Here is a 16,347-nt window from a genome sequence, read left to right as displayed (position 1 = left end):
TCATAAGTAAAACAAAGTTACCGGTTATATAATATCATTAGACTTTAAATAAACGATGAAGTAAAGTACCGGTACCACAAATGAGGATAAAGGAACCCCACCGGTATTTGGTGGGCATGAGGCACCACGTGTCTTGTTGGAGCAAAATCTCATCTCCACCTGCCTAGGCCCGAGTTTGAGGGATCCATAATTCATGTTTTCAGCTAAGCAAGTGTGACGCCAACGTTGCTGGAATAAGCTATTCTCGGTCATCCATTGACCCCATGGTGTTGCCACCATTGCATCTGTGCAGGGCTGGTCATTGCAGGCCTTGCATTCCTGCATATGGATGCAAAACGGGTGGGAAAAGGTTCAGATTTAATCAGCAGTTAGAAAAATCATTTTGTACATGTTTGTATGTATATGTGTGTATATCTACCACATCAAGCACAATGTCAGTTTGTGTGTTTGTACTGATGTGATGTATGTCCCCTTCATAAGGACGATTTGAGATGGATTTGAGATGAGATGGACCAATCTTTTAACATGAATGTGTGTTCACTGCAGTCTACTTTTGAGGATAAAACAAAGAAAAAACAGTTTCCATAAAAGAGTAATTATGACTCTTCCGTTGGAATTGTAGACGGTGAACTGCAAACCGAGCCTCAAGGGCGGTGTACAGAATCGGTTTTAAAAATAACAAATACAAGGCGCATGGAGGTGAAATTCACTGCACGTGATGTGCAACGAGCACAGAGTAAAGTGAGTGTTCATTTACATCCGTATGATGTCCAGTAATTAAATGAAAAAAGATAGACGCACACCTGACACTAGGCCGAGGCTTGAGGCTTTGGCATTCTCACGAGGCTGTGCCATCAAATAAACTGTTCCAACCCGACATTTTTGAAGGGATTTTATACTCATGTGTTCATAAACATGTATGAATGTGTATATTGAAGGAACTGCGCTCCAACGCGAGTCGAAAGAATTGACGCGACCAAAGACGGAATTCGTCCGAGTTGCTTTATTGAAACAAAACAGCTCAGGTATTCTGACCAGCCCGTTTATCGGGCAGCAATAAATATACACATTTATGTCGGGAAGTTTGCCCGGCAAAAGCTATACCGGGCATGCCCGGGTGTCAAGGGCGAGCCTTGGAAAGGCGAGTCTGGACCTGCCCGGGCGTGTTTGGCTGCGGCCTGGCAAGTCGAGGCTGGGCGTGCCCGGGCGCTCTGGGCGAGCCCTGGAAAGGCGATAGCGGGCATGCCCGGACGCTCTGGGCGAGCCCTGGAAAGGCGATATCGGGCATGCCCGGACGCTCTGGGCGAGCCCTGGAAAGGCGATAGCGGGCATGCCCGGATGCTCTGGGCGAGCCCTGGAAAGGCGAGAGCGGGCATGCCCAGGAAAGACGAGACCGGGCGTGCCCGGGAGGTTCGGGCGTGCCCGGGAACAGTGAGTCCGGGCATGCCCGGGAGAGGCGCGTCTGGCCGTGTTCTGGCCGGTGCAAGGCGATTGTGTGCATCCAGCGGTAACCGCTACACACGCCCCTCCAGAATCGACCTGCACCGGCAGGGTCAATTTAAGGGGGGTCCGGATGACCCGGCCGAAGCGACCCCTGGAGGGTCGTGGGGAGGGGTCCGATGTGGTGGTGGGTGGTCGAGCGGGGGGAACTGTGTACGGGGGGGGGGCGTCCTCGCCGCGGAGGAAGGGCCAACCGTGGTGGTCGGTCGACGTCCATGTGCGCCGGTTTGAGGCGGTCCACAGAAATCCGGTTCGGCCGGCCGCCGAAGTCGACGATGAAAGACTTGTCGCCCCGTCGCAGGACCCGGAAGGGCCCGTCGTACGGCGGCCGGAGTGGCCCCCGGTGCGCGTCATGACGCACAAAGACGTACTCCGCTGTGCGAAGCGCCGGGGGGACGTAGGACTGGGGGCCACCGTGGCGGGACGTCGGCACGGGGGCCGGCACGTCCGAGCCTTGTGTCCGAACCTGGCGTGGTAATAACACCACGCACGGTCAGGTGGAGGCCCCGGCCGTCGTGTCGGAAGCGGGCGGTGCGGCGTGGCGGCCGCCAGTTGCACCGGCAGTTCGGCCTCCAACCGCGCAGGGCGCTCGGGCGTCGTGGGCGTCGCCTCGGACGGCGGCGGGCTCCAGGTAACCGCGCCGATGTGCTGGCCCGCCGAGGAGATCTTATCGGCTTCCCTGGCGAGGGCGCGGGAATCCGTGATCAACGTGCCAGCCAGGGCGAGGCGTACCGGGTGAGGCAGCTGGCGAAGGAACAGCTCGCGGAACAGAAAATCCGGAGAGTGCTCACCGAGCAACGAGAGCATATAGTCCATGCGCTCTGACGGGCGCGTGTCGCCGAGCTCGGGCAGAGCGAGCAGGCGCCGTGCGCGTGCTGCCGGTGAGAGGGCGAAAGCATCGAGGAGGAGTGTCTTCAGTGCGTCGTATTTGTCAGCAGCCGGCGGGTGCTCGAGGAGGCTCAAGGCGCGGGCCGCGGTGGCGGAACCGAGCGCCGCCACAACATGGTGGAAGCGGGTGTCGTCCGCGGTGATGCCTCGCAGGGCGAACTGAGAGTCCGCCTGAGCGAACCAAACAGCGGCGTGAGCCTCCCAGAAGGTAGGCAGTTTAAGCGTCACTGCCGTATCCATGTCGGTAGGTCACCAATGAAGGAACTGCGCTCCAACGCGAGTCGAAAGAATTGACGCGACCAAAGACGGAATTCGTCCGAGTTGCTTTATTGAAACAAAACAGCTCAGGTATTCTGACCAGCCCGTTTATCGGGCAGCAATATATATACACATTTATGTCGGGAAGTTTGCCCGGCAAAAGCTATACCGGGCATGCCCGGGTGTCAAGGGCGAGCCTTGGAAAGGTGAGTCTGGCCCTGCCCGGGCGTGTTTGGCTGCGGCCTGGCAAGTCGAGGCTGGGCGTGCCCGGGCGCTCTGGGCGAGCCCTGGAAAGGCGATAGCGGGCATGCCCGGACGCTCTGGGCGAGCCCTGGAAAGGCGATAGCGGGCATGCCCGGACGCTCTGGGCGAGCCCTGGAAAGGCGATAGCGGGCATGCCCGGACGCTCTGGGCGAGCCCTGAAAAGGCGATAGCGGGCATGCCCGGACGCTCTGGGCGAGCCCTGGAAAGGCGAGAGCGGGCATGCCCGGGAAAGACGAGACCGGGTGTGCCCGGGAGGTTCGGGCGTGCCCGGGAACAGTGAGTCCGGGCATGCCCGGGAGAGGCGCGTCTGGCCGTGTTCTGGCCGGTGCAAGGCGATTGTGTGCATCCAGCGGTAACCGCTACAATATGTTTGTTTATGAATGCATGTATTTGTGTGTGTGTATATATATATATACACACATACATATATATATATATATATATATATATATATATATATATATATATATATATATATATATATATATATATATATATTGTTACAGTTTTGGAAAACCACGAACATGTAATGGCAACCAGCATACAGGTCCCTTAGAATAGTTATTTCAGAGCAGAACCATTATCTTAGCCCATTTTCCTTATTTCGGGTTAGTGTCTTTATGCAATGGCGAAAGGGAAAGACAGGTCCTACTCACATAAGGGATACCCACCAATCAGGGCCTGAGTCCCTTTGGGGGATCTTGTGGGGCAGAGTTATGGGCTCCACCAATCGGGAGCCTCCACACTCTCCAAGATCCAACATCTCTCCTCCCCCCTCGGGTGAACAAAGGGATATTCAAGACTGATTCATTTTCTTTTCTTTTTTTCTCTTTCTCTTTCTCTTTCTCTTTCTCTTTCTCTTTCTTTTTCTTTTTCTTTTTCTTTTTCTTTTTCTTTTTCTTTTTCTTTTTCTTTTTCTTTTTCTTTCTCTCTCTCTCTCTCTCTCTCTCTCTCTCTCTCCACTCAGCACGTGGACATTTTGCTCTTGGCTGGTCTCCCTCTCACAGGCCTCTACACCTGCATTGTTTGAGTCTGGGCCTGTTTCTTGTGCACTTTCCACGTATCTGCAAGATTGCTACACTCTGGGCCAGTCTCTTGTGCACTCACCATGTGCCTGCAAGATTGCGACACTCTGGGCCTGCCTCTCTCTGCTGGGTTCACCGAGCACGTGTGCTCCTTTTTAGGGCCTGGATTGTTGACCGAGCACGTGTGCTCCTCTCTTGGGGCCTGGATTGTTGACCTAGCATGTGTGCTCCTCTCTTGGGGCCTGGATTGTTGACCTAGCACGTGTGCTCCTCTCTTGGGGCCTGGATTGTTGACCTAGCATGTGTGCTCCTCTCTTGGGGCCTGGATTGTTGACCTAGCATGTGTGCTCCTCTCTTGGGGCCTGGATTGTTGACCTAGCACGTGTGCTCCTCTCTTGGGGCCTGGATTGTTGACCTAGCACGTGTGCTCCTCTCTTGGCCTGGGTTACTCTGCCATGCAGACAATCGACCTCACTCTGCCATGCTGACGATCGACCTTCACATGCCTGTTTGTGCTGGTATCCCCATTACCTGTTCGTACTGCTCGGTGGTGATGCTGGGGCGTCGCGAGTAGAGGCATCCGAAGCATCATAGCCTTTGTGCTAGCAAGTTTCCAACGTTTGTTCGTTCCCCTCCCCCTCCCCCATGAAAGTGTGCTGAGCCCATGTCGTGTTTATTTGTAGTAATAGTAGTAAGGCATAGAATAAGCTAAGTTTCTGCCTTTTGTCCCTTTTTCTTTCCTATCGATAAGTTTCATTGTAAATATCTGTAATAAATCAAAATGTTAAACGTTTCCCTTTCTTTCTATCTGTGAAAGTCTTTTCCTCTATTGATCTGCCATTGCTCGCACCCAGGTTAACAATCGGCCGTAACAACATTAGCATTACTCTGGCGGTTACCAACGGTTTTCATTCAGCCGTCTAAAGTGGTGTACAGCCGGAGGGAGGGTACGTTCCCCGATTGAAACAGTTACGTGGTACAGGTAAGCTCACGCAACGGACCAATTGGCGTTCGTAGTTGCTGGTTCGCAACCTGCTGAAGTACGAAGTTATTCATGCACGGCAGCTTCAGGTCCGGGAAGTTCGGGAGGGAACGGAGGCTAACCCCCTCGTAGTAAATCCGAACCCCAGGCCGAAACAATATTGTCGCAGATCTCGTCGCCGGCCTTCTCCCCTTACCAAGGGGGGATTAGTCCCCTTGTCTTTGACTGGCCCGGCAGGACCCGGAACCTATGACGTCCTTCCCGGACAGCGAGAAATAGGGCATTAGGACTAAAGTTCGCTATTACCTAATTACTCGCGCTGCCCTGAAACGAGGAAATAAGCCCCACACGAACCACGCGTGTTGAGACGCCGAGCGGTGCGTACACGCGATCCGTGCCGTTTAGATGGTGAACCCGGTTCTAGCGATCTTATTCGTACCATGCTTAGTCAATGGATAAATCACAAAAGCGGTCGAATTGGAAAAAGGAAGAACAGATTTATTTACACTATTCACAATGGTTCAGAGAAAAAGGGGACACAGTGCAGCCTTAAACAGTCTTAATTAATACCCAGGACAAACGGGCCGGTCACACACACTCACATGGGGTTTGCAGCTGCGGGATGATGGTCCGCATCCAACGATGGCTCTCGTGCAGCTCCCTCCGGTCTCCGGCTCGTCCCGTGCAGATGGTAAGTAGAGAAGGCAGGAGCTCTCTGCGTGTCGTTTGGACGCACAAGGTTATTACGGGGCGAACGGTAGGGTGTGGGATCTGGCGGTTAATCACTGGCACCGGCGCGTCTTGCTGCAGCCGTGTACTCAACGCCTCTTCTTCCTCCCCTCTGGTGTGTACGTTATATGCGAGATACAGTTCAAAGTCTCAAAGCGAGTGATGCGAGTCAAGTTCTCCTTCAAAGTCCGGCTCGTAAATTCTCCCAAGTGCTCACAATGTGATCGCCCCCTCAAGTCTTTCGCCAAGCCCTCTCCCAACAAGTCCTGTTCAAGGGCTTTGTGTAGCGACTTATATAGGCACGCCCCGCGAACCTTCTAGAACTCACCAGACGTGCCTCTCCACCCCTCTCATGCCATGCCGCTAGAGCCCTGGTTGGCTGGTGGCTCTTACCGTCATCGCCTCTGACGCTCCGCCTTGACGCCGCCCCCACCCCGACCCCGCGCTCCTCCTTCTCAGGCCTACCTCGTGTTACTCGACTAGTGAGCGAGCAAAGGGCAGCAAATGCTGCGGGCAGCCAAAGTGTAACAACTGAGCGGGCAGACAAATGGGGCGCGGTGTAGCGGTTACCGCTGGATGTACATAATCGCCTTGCACCGGCCAGAACACGGCCAGACGCGCCTCTCCCGGGCATGCCCGGACTCACGGTTCCCGGGCACGCCCGAACCTCCCGGGCACGCCCGGTCTCGTCTTTCCCGGGCATGCCCGCTCTCGCCTTTCCAGGGCTCGCCCAGAGCGTCCGGGCATGCCCGCTATCGCCTTTCCAGGGCTCGCCCAGAGCGTCCGGGGATGCCCGCTATCGCCTTTCCAGGGCACGCCCAGAGCGTCCGGGCATGCCCGCTATCGCCTTTCCAGGGCTCGCCCAGAGCGTCCGGGCATGCCCGCTATCGCCTTTCCAGTGCTCGCCCAGAGCGCCCGGGCACGCCCAGCCTCGACTTGCCAGGCCACAGCCAAACACGCCCGGGCAGGTCCAGACTCGCCTTTCCAAGGCTCGCCCTTGATACCCGGGCATGCCCGGTATAGCTTTTGCCGGGCAAACTTCCCGACATAAATGTGTATATATATTGTTGCCCGAAAAACGGGCTTGTCAGAATACCTGAGCTGTTTTGTTTCAATAAAGCAACTCGGACGAATTCCGTCTTTGGTCGCGTCAATTCTTTCGACTCGCGTTGGAGCGCAGTTCCTTCATTGGTGACCTACCGACATGGATACGGCAGTGACGCTTAAACTGCCTACCTTCTGGGAGACTCACGCGGCTGTTTGGTTCGCCCAGGCGGACTCCCAGTTCGCCCTGCGAGGCAACACCGCGGACGACACCCGCTTCCACCATGTTGTGGCGGCGCTCGGTTCCACCACCGCGGCCCGCGCCTTGAGCCTCCTCCAGCACCCGCCGGCTGCTGACAAATACGACGCGCTGAAGACGCTCCTCCTTGGCGCTTTCGCCCTCTCACCGGCAGCACGCGCACGGCGCCTGCTTGACCTGCCCGAGCTCGGCAACACGCGCCCGTCCGAGCGCATGGACTATATGCTCTCGTTGCTCGGCGAGCACTCTCCGGCATTCCTGTTCCGGGAGCTGTTCCTCCGTCAGCTGCCTAACCCGGTACGCCTCGCCCTGGCTGGCACGTTGATCACGGATTCCCGCGCCCTCGCCAGGGAAGCCGATAAGATCTCCTCGGCGGGCCCACGACGCCCGAGCGCCCTGCGCGGTTGGAGGCCGAACTGCCGGTGCAACTGGCGGCCGCCACGCCGCACCGCCCGCTTCCGACATGACGGCCGGGGCCTCCACCTGACCGGGCGTGGTGTTATTACCACGCCAGGTTCGGACACAAGGCTCGGACGTGCCGGCCCCCGTGCACTTTCGGCAGGTCGGGAAACGGCCGGGCCGGCGTTCATTCACAGCCATGAGCGCCGGCCACTCGGGCAACTTGCTGTTTATTCGGGACAAAGCGTCTGGACGGCGTTTCCTGTGCGACACCGGCGCCCAACTGAGCGTCATACCTGCCTCCGAGCAGGACAGGCTGGACGCAGTTTGCGGCCCCTCTTTGGTCGCTGCTAATGGCTCGGCCATACGCACTTTCGGCCCACGCGTCGTCACCCTCTGCTTCGGCAGCCAGCGCTTTCAATGGACTTTTGTTACCGCCAGCGTCCCCGTGGCTATGCTGGGCGCCGACTTCCTCTGCGCGCACGGGCTGCTGGTCGACGTCAAACAACGTCGCCTTGTCCACGCCGAGACCTTCAGCTCCCTGGCGTGCACAATGAGCAGCTCCGCGCCGACCGAACTGGCGTGCGCCCTCCCGGCAACGAACGAGTTCGCTCGCCTGCCCGTGGAATTCCCGGCCCTCACGCGGCCGACGTTTTCGGCCGTCGCGGTGCGGCACGGGATCGAGCACCACATACCCACTACGGGCCCGCCGGTCTACGCCAGGGCCCGCCGCCTCGACCCAGCCAAGCTCGCCGTGGCAAAGGCCGAATTCGACGCGTTCGAGCACCTCGGCATCGTGCGGGGCTCCGATAGCGCGTGGGCCTCGCCACTGCACATCGTGCCAAAGCCGGGGGGTGGATGGCGCTCGTGTGGCGACTACCGCCGTCTCAATGACGCTACCACCCCCGACAGGTACCCGATCCCGCATATTCAGGACTTTTCCGCCCGTTTGGCGGGACGGGTCATCTTTTCGAAAATTGACCTGATACGGGGCTACCACCAGGTACCTGTCCGGGCGGCCGACGTCCCGAAGACGGCCGTCATCACGCCGTTCGGCCTGTTCGAATTTTTGCAGATGCCGTTTGGCCTCAAGAACGCGGCCCAGGCGTTCCAGCGCTTGATGGACGGCGTGCTGCGCGACCTGCCGTTTCTTTTCGTCTATCTGGACGACATCCTCGTCGCCAGCACGTCCCGCGCCGAGCACCTCCTCCACCTCCGAACACTGTTCGGTCGCCTCAGCGAGCACGGCTTAATTGTCAACCCGGTCAAATGCCACTTCGGCGCGACGACCGTTGACTTTTTGGGCCACCGCATCACCAAGACCGGGGCCGTGCCGCTGCCGACCAAGGTCGAGGCCATCACCACGTTCCCGCGTCCCCGTTCCATCAAGGCCCTCCAAGAGTTCCTCGGCATGGTGAATTTTTATCACCGATTCGTGCCCCGCGATGCTCAGCTCATGCGGCCCCTTTACGAGGCCCTCCGGGGCAAGCCGGCCAAGCATGACATTGTTTGGTCCGCGGCCATGGACGCGGCCTTCGCCAGTGCCAAACGGGCCCTCGCCGACGCAACGCTGCTGGCTCACCCGGTGCTCAACCCGCCCATCGCCCTCACTACGGACGCCTCCAACTACGCGGTGGGCGCCGTCCATGAGCAATGGGTGGACGGGGTTTGGCAGCCACTCGCTTTTTTCAGCCGGCAACTCCGGCCGAACGAGTTAAACTACAGCACGTTCGACCGCGAGCTGCTCGGGCTATTCCTGGCCGTTCGCCATTTCAGACACCTCCTGGAGGGCCACCCGTTCACGGCTTTCGTCGACCACAAGCCGTTGGTCTACGCAATGGCTAAGGTCACGGAGCCGTGGTCGGCCCGCCAGCAGCGCCACCTCTCCGCCGTGTCGGAGTTCACCATGGACATCCAGCACGTCGCCGGCAAAGACAACGCCGTGGCCGACTGCCTTTCGCGGGCCAGCGCGAACGCGGTCCACCTCGGCGTGGACTTCACGCTCATGGCGGCCGACCAGACCACCGACGCCTCGGTGCAGGCACTCCGCGTGGCGGACACGGGCCTCCGCCTGGCCGACATCCCCTTCGCGGGCACCGTCCTGCTCTGCGACGTCTCCCAGGGCCAGCCTCGCCCCATCGTGCCCGTTTCCTGGCAGCGCCGCATCTTCGCCTCCATCCACGGCCTTTCTCACCCGGGCCGGAAAGCTTCTCAGAAGCTGGTGTCGGCGCGTTTCGTCTGGCACGGCCTTCGACGAAACATCCGCGACTGGGCCAACGCCTGCACGGCCTGCCAGCGAGCCAAGGTCCACCGCCACACCCAGGCCCCGCTGGCACCTTTCGCCGTGCCTGAACGGCGTTTCGACCACGTCCACGTGGACCTGGTGGGTCCCCTGTCCCCCTCGCGGGGGTTCACCCACCTGCTCACCATGGTGGACAGGACCACCAGGTGGCCGGAGGCCATGCCCCTCACCTCCACCACCACCGCCGACGTGGCGCAGGCGTTCATCGCTACCTGGGTCGTGCGCTTCGGCGCACCAGCGGACATCTCGTCCGACCGCGGCCCACAGTTCACGTCTGAGCTTTGGGGCGCGGTCGCCCGTTCGTTGGGGTTCACGCTGCACCGCACCACGGCCTACCACCCCCAAGCCAATGGGTTGTGCGAGCGGTTTCACCGCTCCATGAAGGCCGCACTCATGGCCGGCCTCCAGGACGACGGTTGGGCCGACCGGCTGCCGTGGGTCCTTTTGGGCCTTCGCACGGCCCCCAAGGAAGACCTCCAGGCGTCCGCCGCCGAGCTCGTCTACGGCCCCAGCCACTCCGCGTCCCGGGCGAATTCGTGCCTGACGCTACCAGTCCCTGGTCCGCCGCTCGCCAGCGCTCGGACCTCCAGGAGGCCGCCCGACGATTTGCCCCCGTGCCGACGTCCCGCCACGGTGGCCCCCAGTCCTACGTCCCCCCGGCGCTTCGCACAGCGGAGTACGTCTTTGTGCGTCATGACGCGCACCGGGGGCCACTCCGGCCGCCGTACGACGGGCCCTTCCGGGTCCTGCGATGGGGCGACAAGTCTTTCATCGTCGACTTCGGCGGCCGACCGGACCGGATTTCTGTGGACCGCCTCAAACCGGCGCACATGGACGTCGACCGACCACCACGGTTGGCCCTTCCTCCGCGGCGAGGCCGCCCCCCGTCCACAGTTCCCCCCGCTCGACCACCCACCACCACGTCAGACCCCTCCCCACGACCCTCCAGGGGTCGCTTCGGCCGGGTCATCCGGACCCCCCTTAAATTGACCCTGCCGGTGCAGGTCGATTCTGGAGGGGCGTGTGTAGCGGTTACCGCTGGATGTACATAATCGCCTTGCACCGGCCAGAACACGGCCAGACGCGCCTCTCCCGGGCATGCCCGGACTCACTGTTCCCGGGCACGCCCGAACCTCCCGGGCACGCCCAGTCTCGTCTTTCCCGGGCATGCCCCCTCTCGCCTTTCCAGGGCTCGCCCAGAGCGGCCGGGCATGCCCGCTATCGCCTTTTCAGGGCTCGCCCAGAGCGTCCGGGCATGCCCGCTATCGCCTTTCCAGGGCTCGCCCAGAGCGTCCGGGCATGCCCGCTATCGCCTTTCCAGGGCTCGCCCAGAGCGTCCGGGCATGCCCGCTATCGCCTTTCCAGGGCTCGCCCAGAGCGTCCGGGCATGCCCGCTATCGCCTTTCCAGGGCACGCCCAGAGCGTCCGGGCATGCCCGCTATCGCCTTTCCAGGGCTCGCCCAGAGCGTCCGGGCATGCCCGCTATCGCCTTTCCAGGGCTCGCCCAGAGCGTCCGGGCATGCCCGCTATCGCCTTTCCAGTGCTCGCCCAGAGCGCCCGGGCACGCCCAGCCTCGACTTGCCAGGCCGCAGCCAAACACGCCCGGGCAGGTCCAGACTCGCCTTTCCAAGGCTCGCCCTTGATACCCGGGCATGCCCGGTATAGCTTTTGCCGGGCAAACTTCCCGACATAAATGTGTATATATATTGTTGCCCGAAAAACGGGCTTGTCAGAATACCTGAGCTGTTTTGTTTCAATAAAGCAACTCGGTCGAATTCCGTCTTTGGTCGCGTCAATTCTTTCGACTCGCGTTGGAGCGCAGTTCCTTCAGCGGGATCAATTACGCCCATAGAGGTGGAATTGGAGGGTGGACGCAAAAATGAGCGGGACCTAATCTCATGTCTTTACACAAAGCAGATATTCATAGGGGAAATAGCCTATACTTACACATACTATGACATAACTAATACTACAAGTGGGCCTACGTGTTGCTCGTGGACTAACTATGGGGGGCAACCCTTTAACCTTTAATGATCAATATGTGCAAATCTCAAAACCGTAGCACTGCCCCCCTCCCTTGGCAGACTCGGCCCCGAGTCGAACCCACACATGTGAGAACGACCGGTTTTGAGAAAGGTTCAGGACTAGTTTTAAAATTACGTGTGACACTTAGGTGTGGTTTCCCTCTACATTTAATCTAACACCCTGTATGTGACAGTTTTACAACACTAGATATGTCCCACCTACTGCGTTGTGCAACTAACTAAAAGATTCACACCCACAGCTAACCGAATTGTGGAATTAATTCTCAAACTAAACATAAAGCCGGTGGGGAGCATGTTATTTACAACACTAAACTAATTATTTACATTTCTATAACCCAGGACCTGTTCTTTTGTGGAAAGAAATTTGGAGGGGAGAAAACACAATGCAATGCACCACTGCACCAATACACCAAAATGCACAGTTCACCATTTCAAATGTCATATTTAAATGTCACATTTGCTGCTTGGCTGCTGCTTGGCTGCTGCCTGGCTGCATCTTCTTGCTTCCTGCTTCGTCTTCGGTGTGCCATAATAAAAACTTAAAGGTCTTCTTTCCTGACACACCAGAAACAATGTACAAACCGTGTTCGTTTTTATTTCCAGCATGGCCAATCTTATAGTCCATCTGCGTGACATCGACACCACTTAAAACCAGTGGTCCGCAGGTGCAAGGTAACGTTTGCAGCAAATGACCGCTCAGCAAAGATGCCAGGCCACAGAACGTGTGGTCCATAAGGTGTATTGGTGCAGCAAAATGCAGCAGGGGTGCCGCACAAGTGTAGCCAGGTGCAGCTGCACAGTTCAGGGTTCCTGCACACTCCCCTCCAAAATGGGTCCATGGGTGGGGAGGAAGACAAAGCGCAGTTAGCAAAGGAAAGGACGCAAGGGTACACATCAAAACAAGGCAATGCAACATGAGGGGCGCGGGAGGGCGAGCAGAGCAAGCTCGTTCGTAACCCCCCATGTCAGCCTACACTAACCTTGCCCTACCCTGTATTTACAAATTACAAATCCGTCACTATGTCCTGTCTCCCATATCCCCCTCTAATCCGAATTCGTCTTCCAATCCCTCCCAAGAAGGAAGAGATGGAATTACACACAATGTCACACTCACGTCATGATGCATCTCACTTACTCAAATCGTTCACAAAACCTGGTGTTGAGTTCCGTCTCCCTCCGTGAGTGGATGTGGATGGTGTGAAGAGATTTCTCATCCTAACTACTCTAATAACACTACTCTAATATATACTCTAATATATAACATTAACTCAGTATACTCTAATAACATTAACTCATTTAAACTACACGGGGTCATGCCCTGCCAATCGGCATCTTTAAACTATGTGGTTCTAAAAACCAATTCCCATTGACCCACCCTGTGGTGCCTTCCAAAGTTGGGTCTCACTCCCCAATTTTTCTTGCTGTGCCTTTGCACAATTTCGGGGCTGGGTCATGTGGCTCCACTAGCAGGTCTACCTACCTGCGCACCTCCACCACTGAAGTCGCCACCTGAGCTTACCTTGCTCCTTGCGACTACCCTACACTGGGGAAGGCCCCTCCTGGCTCTCTCACCCCTCTGATGCCCTCTCTGGCATTGGGCTACCCGGGTCCTTCGCCTGGATCGTCGGGCCCCACTGAACACTACTCTGACTGGCTCCCAGAGCCTACCTGCGGCCTCACCTGGCCGACAGACTACCAGTGGTGGAGTGCCCCAATAACCATACACACCAACAAAGCCCACACACCCAGCCATTCACTGACTCATGCACCCATCCAAGCACTTCATGCTACTTCCTGCACAGATGTCAATATCCAATAATTTACCTAAGCCCTCTACCTGACTTTAAACTACCCTCCCCGGGTATTCGTGAAGGGGTCCATCTTCCCCCATTCACTCCTTCGCACCATGTATTCCACACCACTCATTCCACACCATTTATTCCACAAACCAAGCTCTCTTGCACACCTCATGTGCTCACATTCCACTTTCCATACACTCCAACACAACTCCACTTGTCCTCAATACACCACTCGTACATCACTTCTGGTCATCCCCGACAAATGCCTCATTTGCTCAAGCCCAAGCACACCGTGGTTCCCATTCAATTCCTCATTTGCTCAAGCCCAAGACACACCCACAATTTCTCCACACTACTACACACACACAGCATCATCTAACTAACTACATACTTCCCTCTAATACTCATGCTTTCCCGTCTTCCCTTACACTAAGCACTCCCTCATCATTATCATCCTTCTAATCTCTCTACGTCCCCTCTACCTGTACAAAAGTCACTACTTAAATCTCGTCCCTACCATCATTTCTAAATCCCTAGCAATTATCCTAGCCCGCCCTCGGCTAGTTTACACTGCCACCCCATATTCTAATGCTCATGTGCTCCCAAACTATTACTATTCCAGTCCTCTGAACTATGAGCCTCTCCGTGCGGCAGTACATTTCCATCACAGCTCGGCTTCGGAAAGCCGAGCAATACATACGGGTGGATGGTCTCCTGTTGGTTGGGTCCGTCCGGCATTTTCGATTCAGGGGAGGAGGCATGCTTGGGCCACGGTTCCAGGCGCCATCCCTGCGCGGAGCCTTTCGGTCCCCGGCACGATGGCCCAATTGCCCCCGGTCGGAGCACCGCGGCCGCCAGGGGGCGAAGCTCCGACCCCTCCTACCCCCCCTCGAACCGTGCCGATCGCCTTTCCCGCCAGGGCGCGGCACCGACCATACAGGGTGGGGCCTGGCACGAATCGTGCACGCCACCACGGCAACGATCCCCGCCAGTCCCCGCAGCACACAAAGCACCCCGCGCACTGAGGGCTCACGTCGGCTATCCGTCGCACTACACACTAACCCCCCGGTCTGGATCGATGCCCGAGTCGCATTCTCACACCACGCGACCCTTTCCATACTTATTCCATACTCATTCCACACCAAGGCGTCCCAGCGCCTCCCATACACTCCATAAATTTTGTCACTGCACTCGCTCGTGCATTCTCTTTTCTTGCACACTCGGGTGCACACCACACAGGCGTTCTCACGCCACCCGCACACTCCATTATACACTTTTCCTTCACACTCCCTTACCGCAAACTTCTCTGTTACACCCTCAGTAACAACCACGGGTGTGCACTCTTCTGGTACACACCCAATCAGTGCACACTTACCCATGGGTGTGCACTCTCTTGTTGCACACCCAATCACGCGCTCTGGTGTGCACTCCTGCACACTCTCTACAACACGCTCCGGTGTGCATTCTCGCACACCCTCTTCGGCCATCGCACACTCTGTGTCGCACTCTTCACACATACACTCCATTGTGCATTCGCTCTCATTCTCTGTAACACACTCTCCCGTTACACACTCGCGCTCCGGCGCACACTTTTTCCTCACACGCGCGCCATTCGCTTTCACACATCGCACCACGGACCTTTCACGAGCGCCCGGGTTACGTTGCGATCCCAAGCGCGCCAAAAATATTTTCGCGCCAAACATTTTCACGCCATACACGCTCCTACTCACCTTCGGGACCCTTTTCCGCAGCAGCACCTGCAAACTCTCATTGGGGTTAGGCAGCACGACATCACGATATGAACACAGACTTTGGGTGCATTCCATTTCTCTCTTCGATTTAATTTGTATCTCTGCCGTCTCTTCAGCCCCAATTTCAATTATAACCATTTCTTTGTCCTCGACGACTGCCGGCGCCAATAAAATTTATTTCTCCAATTCGGCGGCCGTCGGCTTTTCTACACCCCGAGTCGTGATTTCTATACCCCCAGTCATTTTAACTGTGCCTCGCTCAGGCTCGCTTTCCATGCGTTCCTCGTACCGCATTACCTCGTCGCGTACCAATGCGACTTTCCCGCTCGACCTTCGCCTTATGTCCTCCCCCATATTTTTTATTAACTCCCCTCGGGTGTTCATTTTGCTTTCCAGCCCGTTTTTTACCTCTTCCAATTGATCCCCCATCTGTTTTATGTCCCAGGCGGATTTGTCCCCCATTTCCTTCAATTGGCCACCCATTTTGCTTCCCAATTCATTTTTCACCTTCTCCAATTCCCGAGTGGATTTGTAACTTTGGGCGTCCATCTTACCATTTATTTTATTTATTTCATTCATGAATTGCGCCATGAAGGCTTGCATGTCCATAACCCCCACTTGCGCAGCGGACGCGGCCCTCGTCGCCATGTGCGAGGTGCCGCCATTTTCTACTCCTGCTACCGGCCCCTCATCAATGTCCTCCTCTATTTCTCCCAATTCTTCCCGGGGGTCCTGGGTCATCGATTCTAACTCCTCATCTATCTCCTCCTCTACACCCACCGGCATCTGACCGCTTTGGCTAGCCATGGCAGGAATTAATTTAGATGTTAATAACTAAATTTCGGTCGCTCGTAATTTTCAAGTGCGTTAAACGCACTTCGGGTCCCAATACCAACTCCTGACACCAAATGTTGCGGATCTCGTCACCGGCCTTCTCCCCTTACCAAGGGGGGATTAGTCCCCTTGTCTTTGACTGGCCTGGCGGGACCCGGAACCTATGACGTCCTTCCCGGACAGCGCGAAATAGGGTATTAGGACTAAAGTTCGCTATTACCTAATTACTCACGCTGCACTGAAACGAGGAAATAAGCCCCACACGAAC

The 16,347-nt window shown here is 57.0% G+C and overlaps 1 protein-coding gene across 1 annotated transcript in view; it reads right to left on the bottom strand.

The window, feature by feature from the left end:
• The window catches only part of LOC137438283 (semaphorin-5A-like), a 109,224-nt gene that overhangs the window by 89,481 nt on the left and 3,396 nt on the right, over window positions 1–16,347 (bottom strand). Inside the window, exon 2 of the mRNA XM_068133414.2 lies at window positions 102–318. Coding sequence (XP_067989515.2) covers window positions 102–279 — 178 coding nt within the window. The 5' untranslated portion in view covers window positions 280–318. The remainder of the gene's footprint in view (window positions 1–101; window positions 319–16,347) is intronic.

Source organism: Myxine glutinosa, chromosome 12 (genome assembly GCF_964187855.1).
Source record: "Myxine glutinosa chromosome 12, kmMyxGlut1.1, whole genome shotgun sequence".
NCBI classification, from domain to species: domain Eukaryota; kingdom Metazoa; phylum Chordata; class Myxini; order Myxiniformes; family Myxinidae; genus Myxine; species Myxine glutinosa.
The sequence above is the reverse complement of the archived record's forward strand: the minus strand, read 5'-3'. Positions and strand labels throughout refer to the sequence as shown.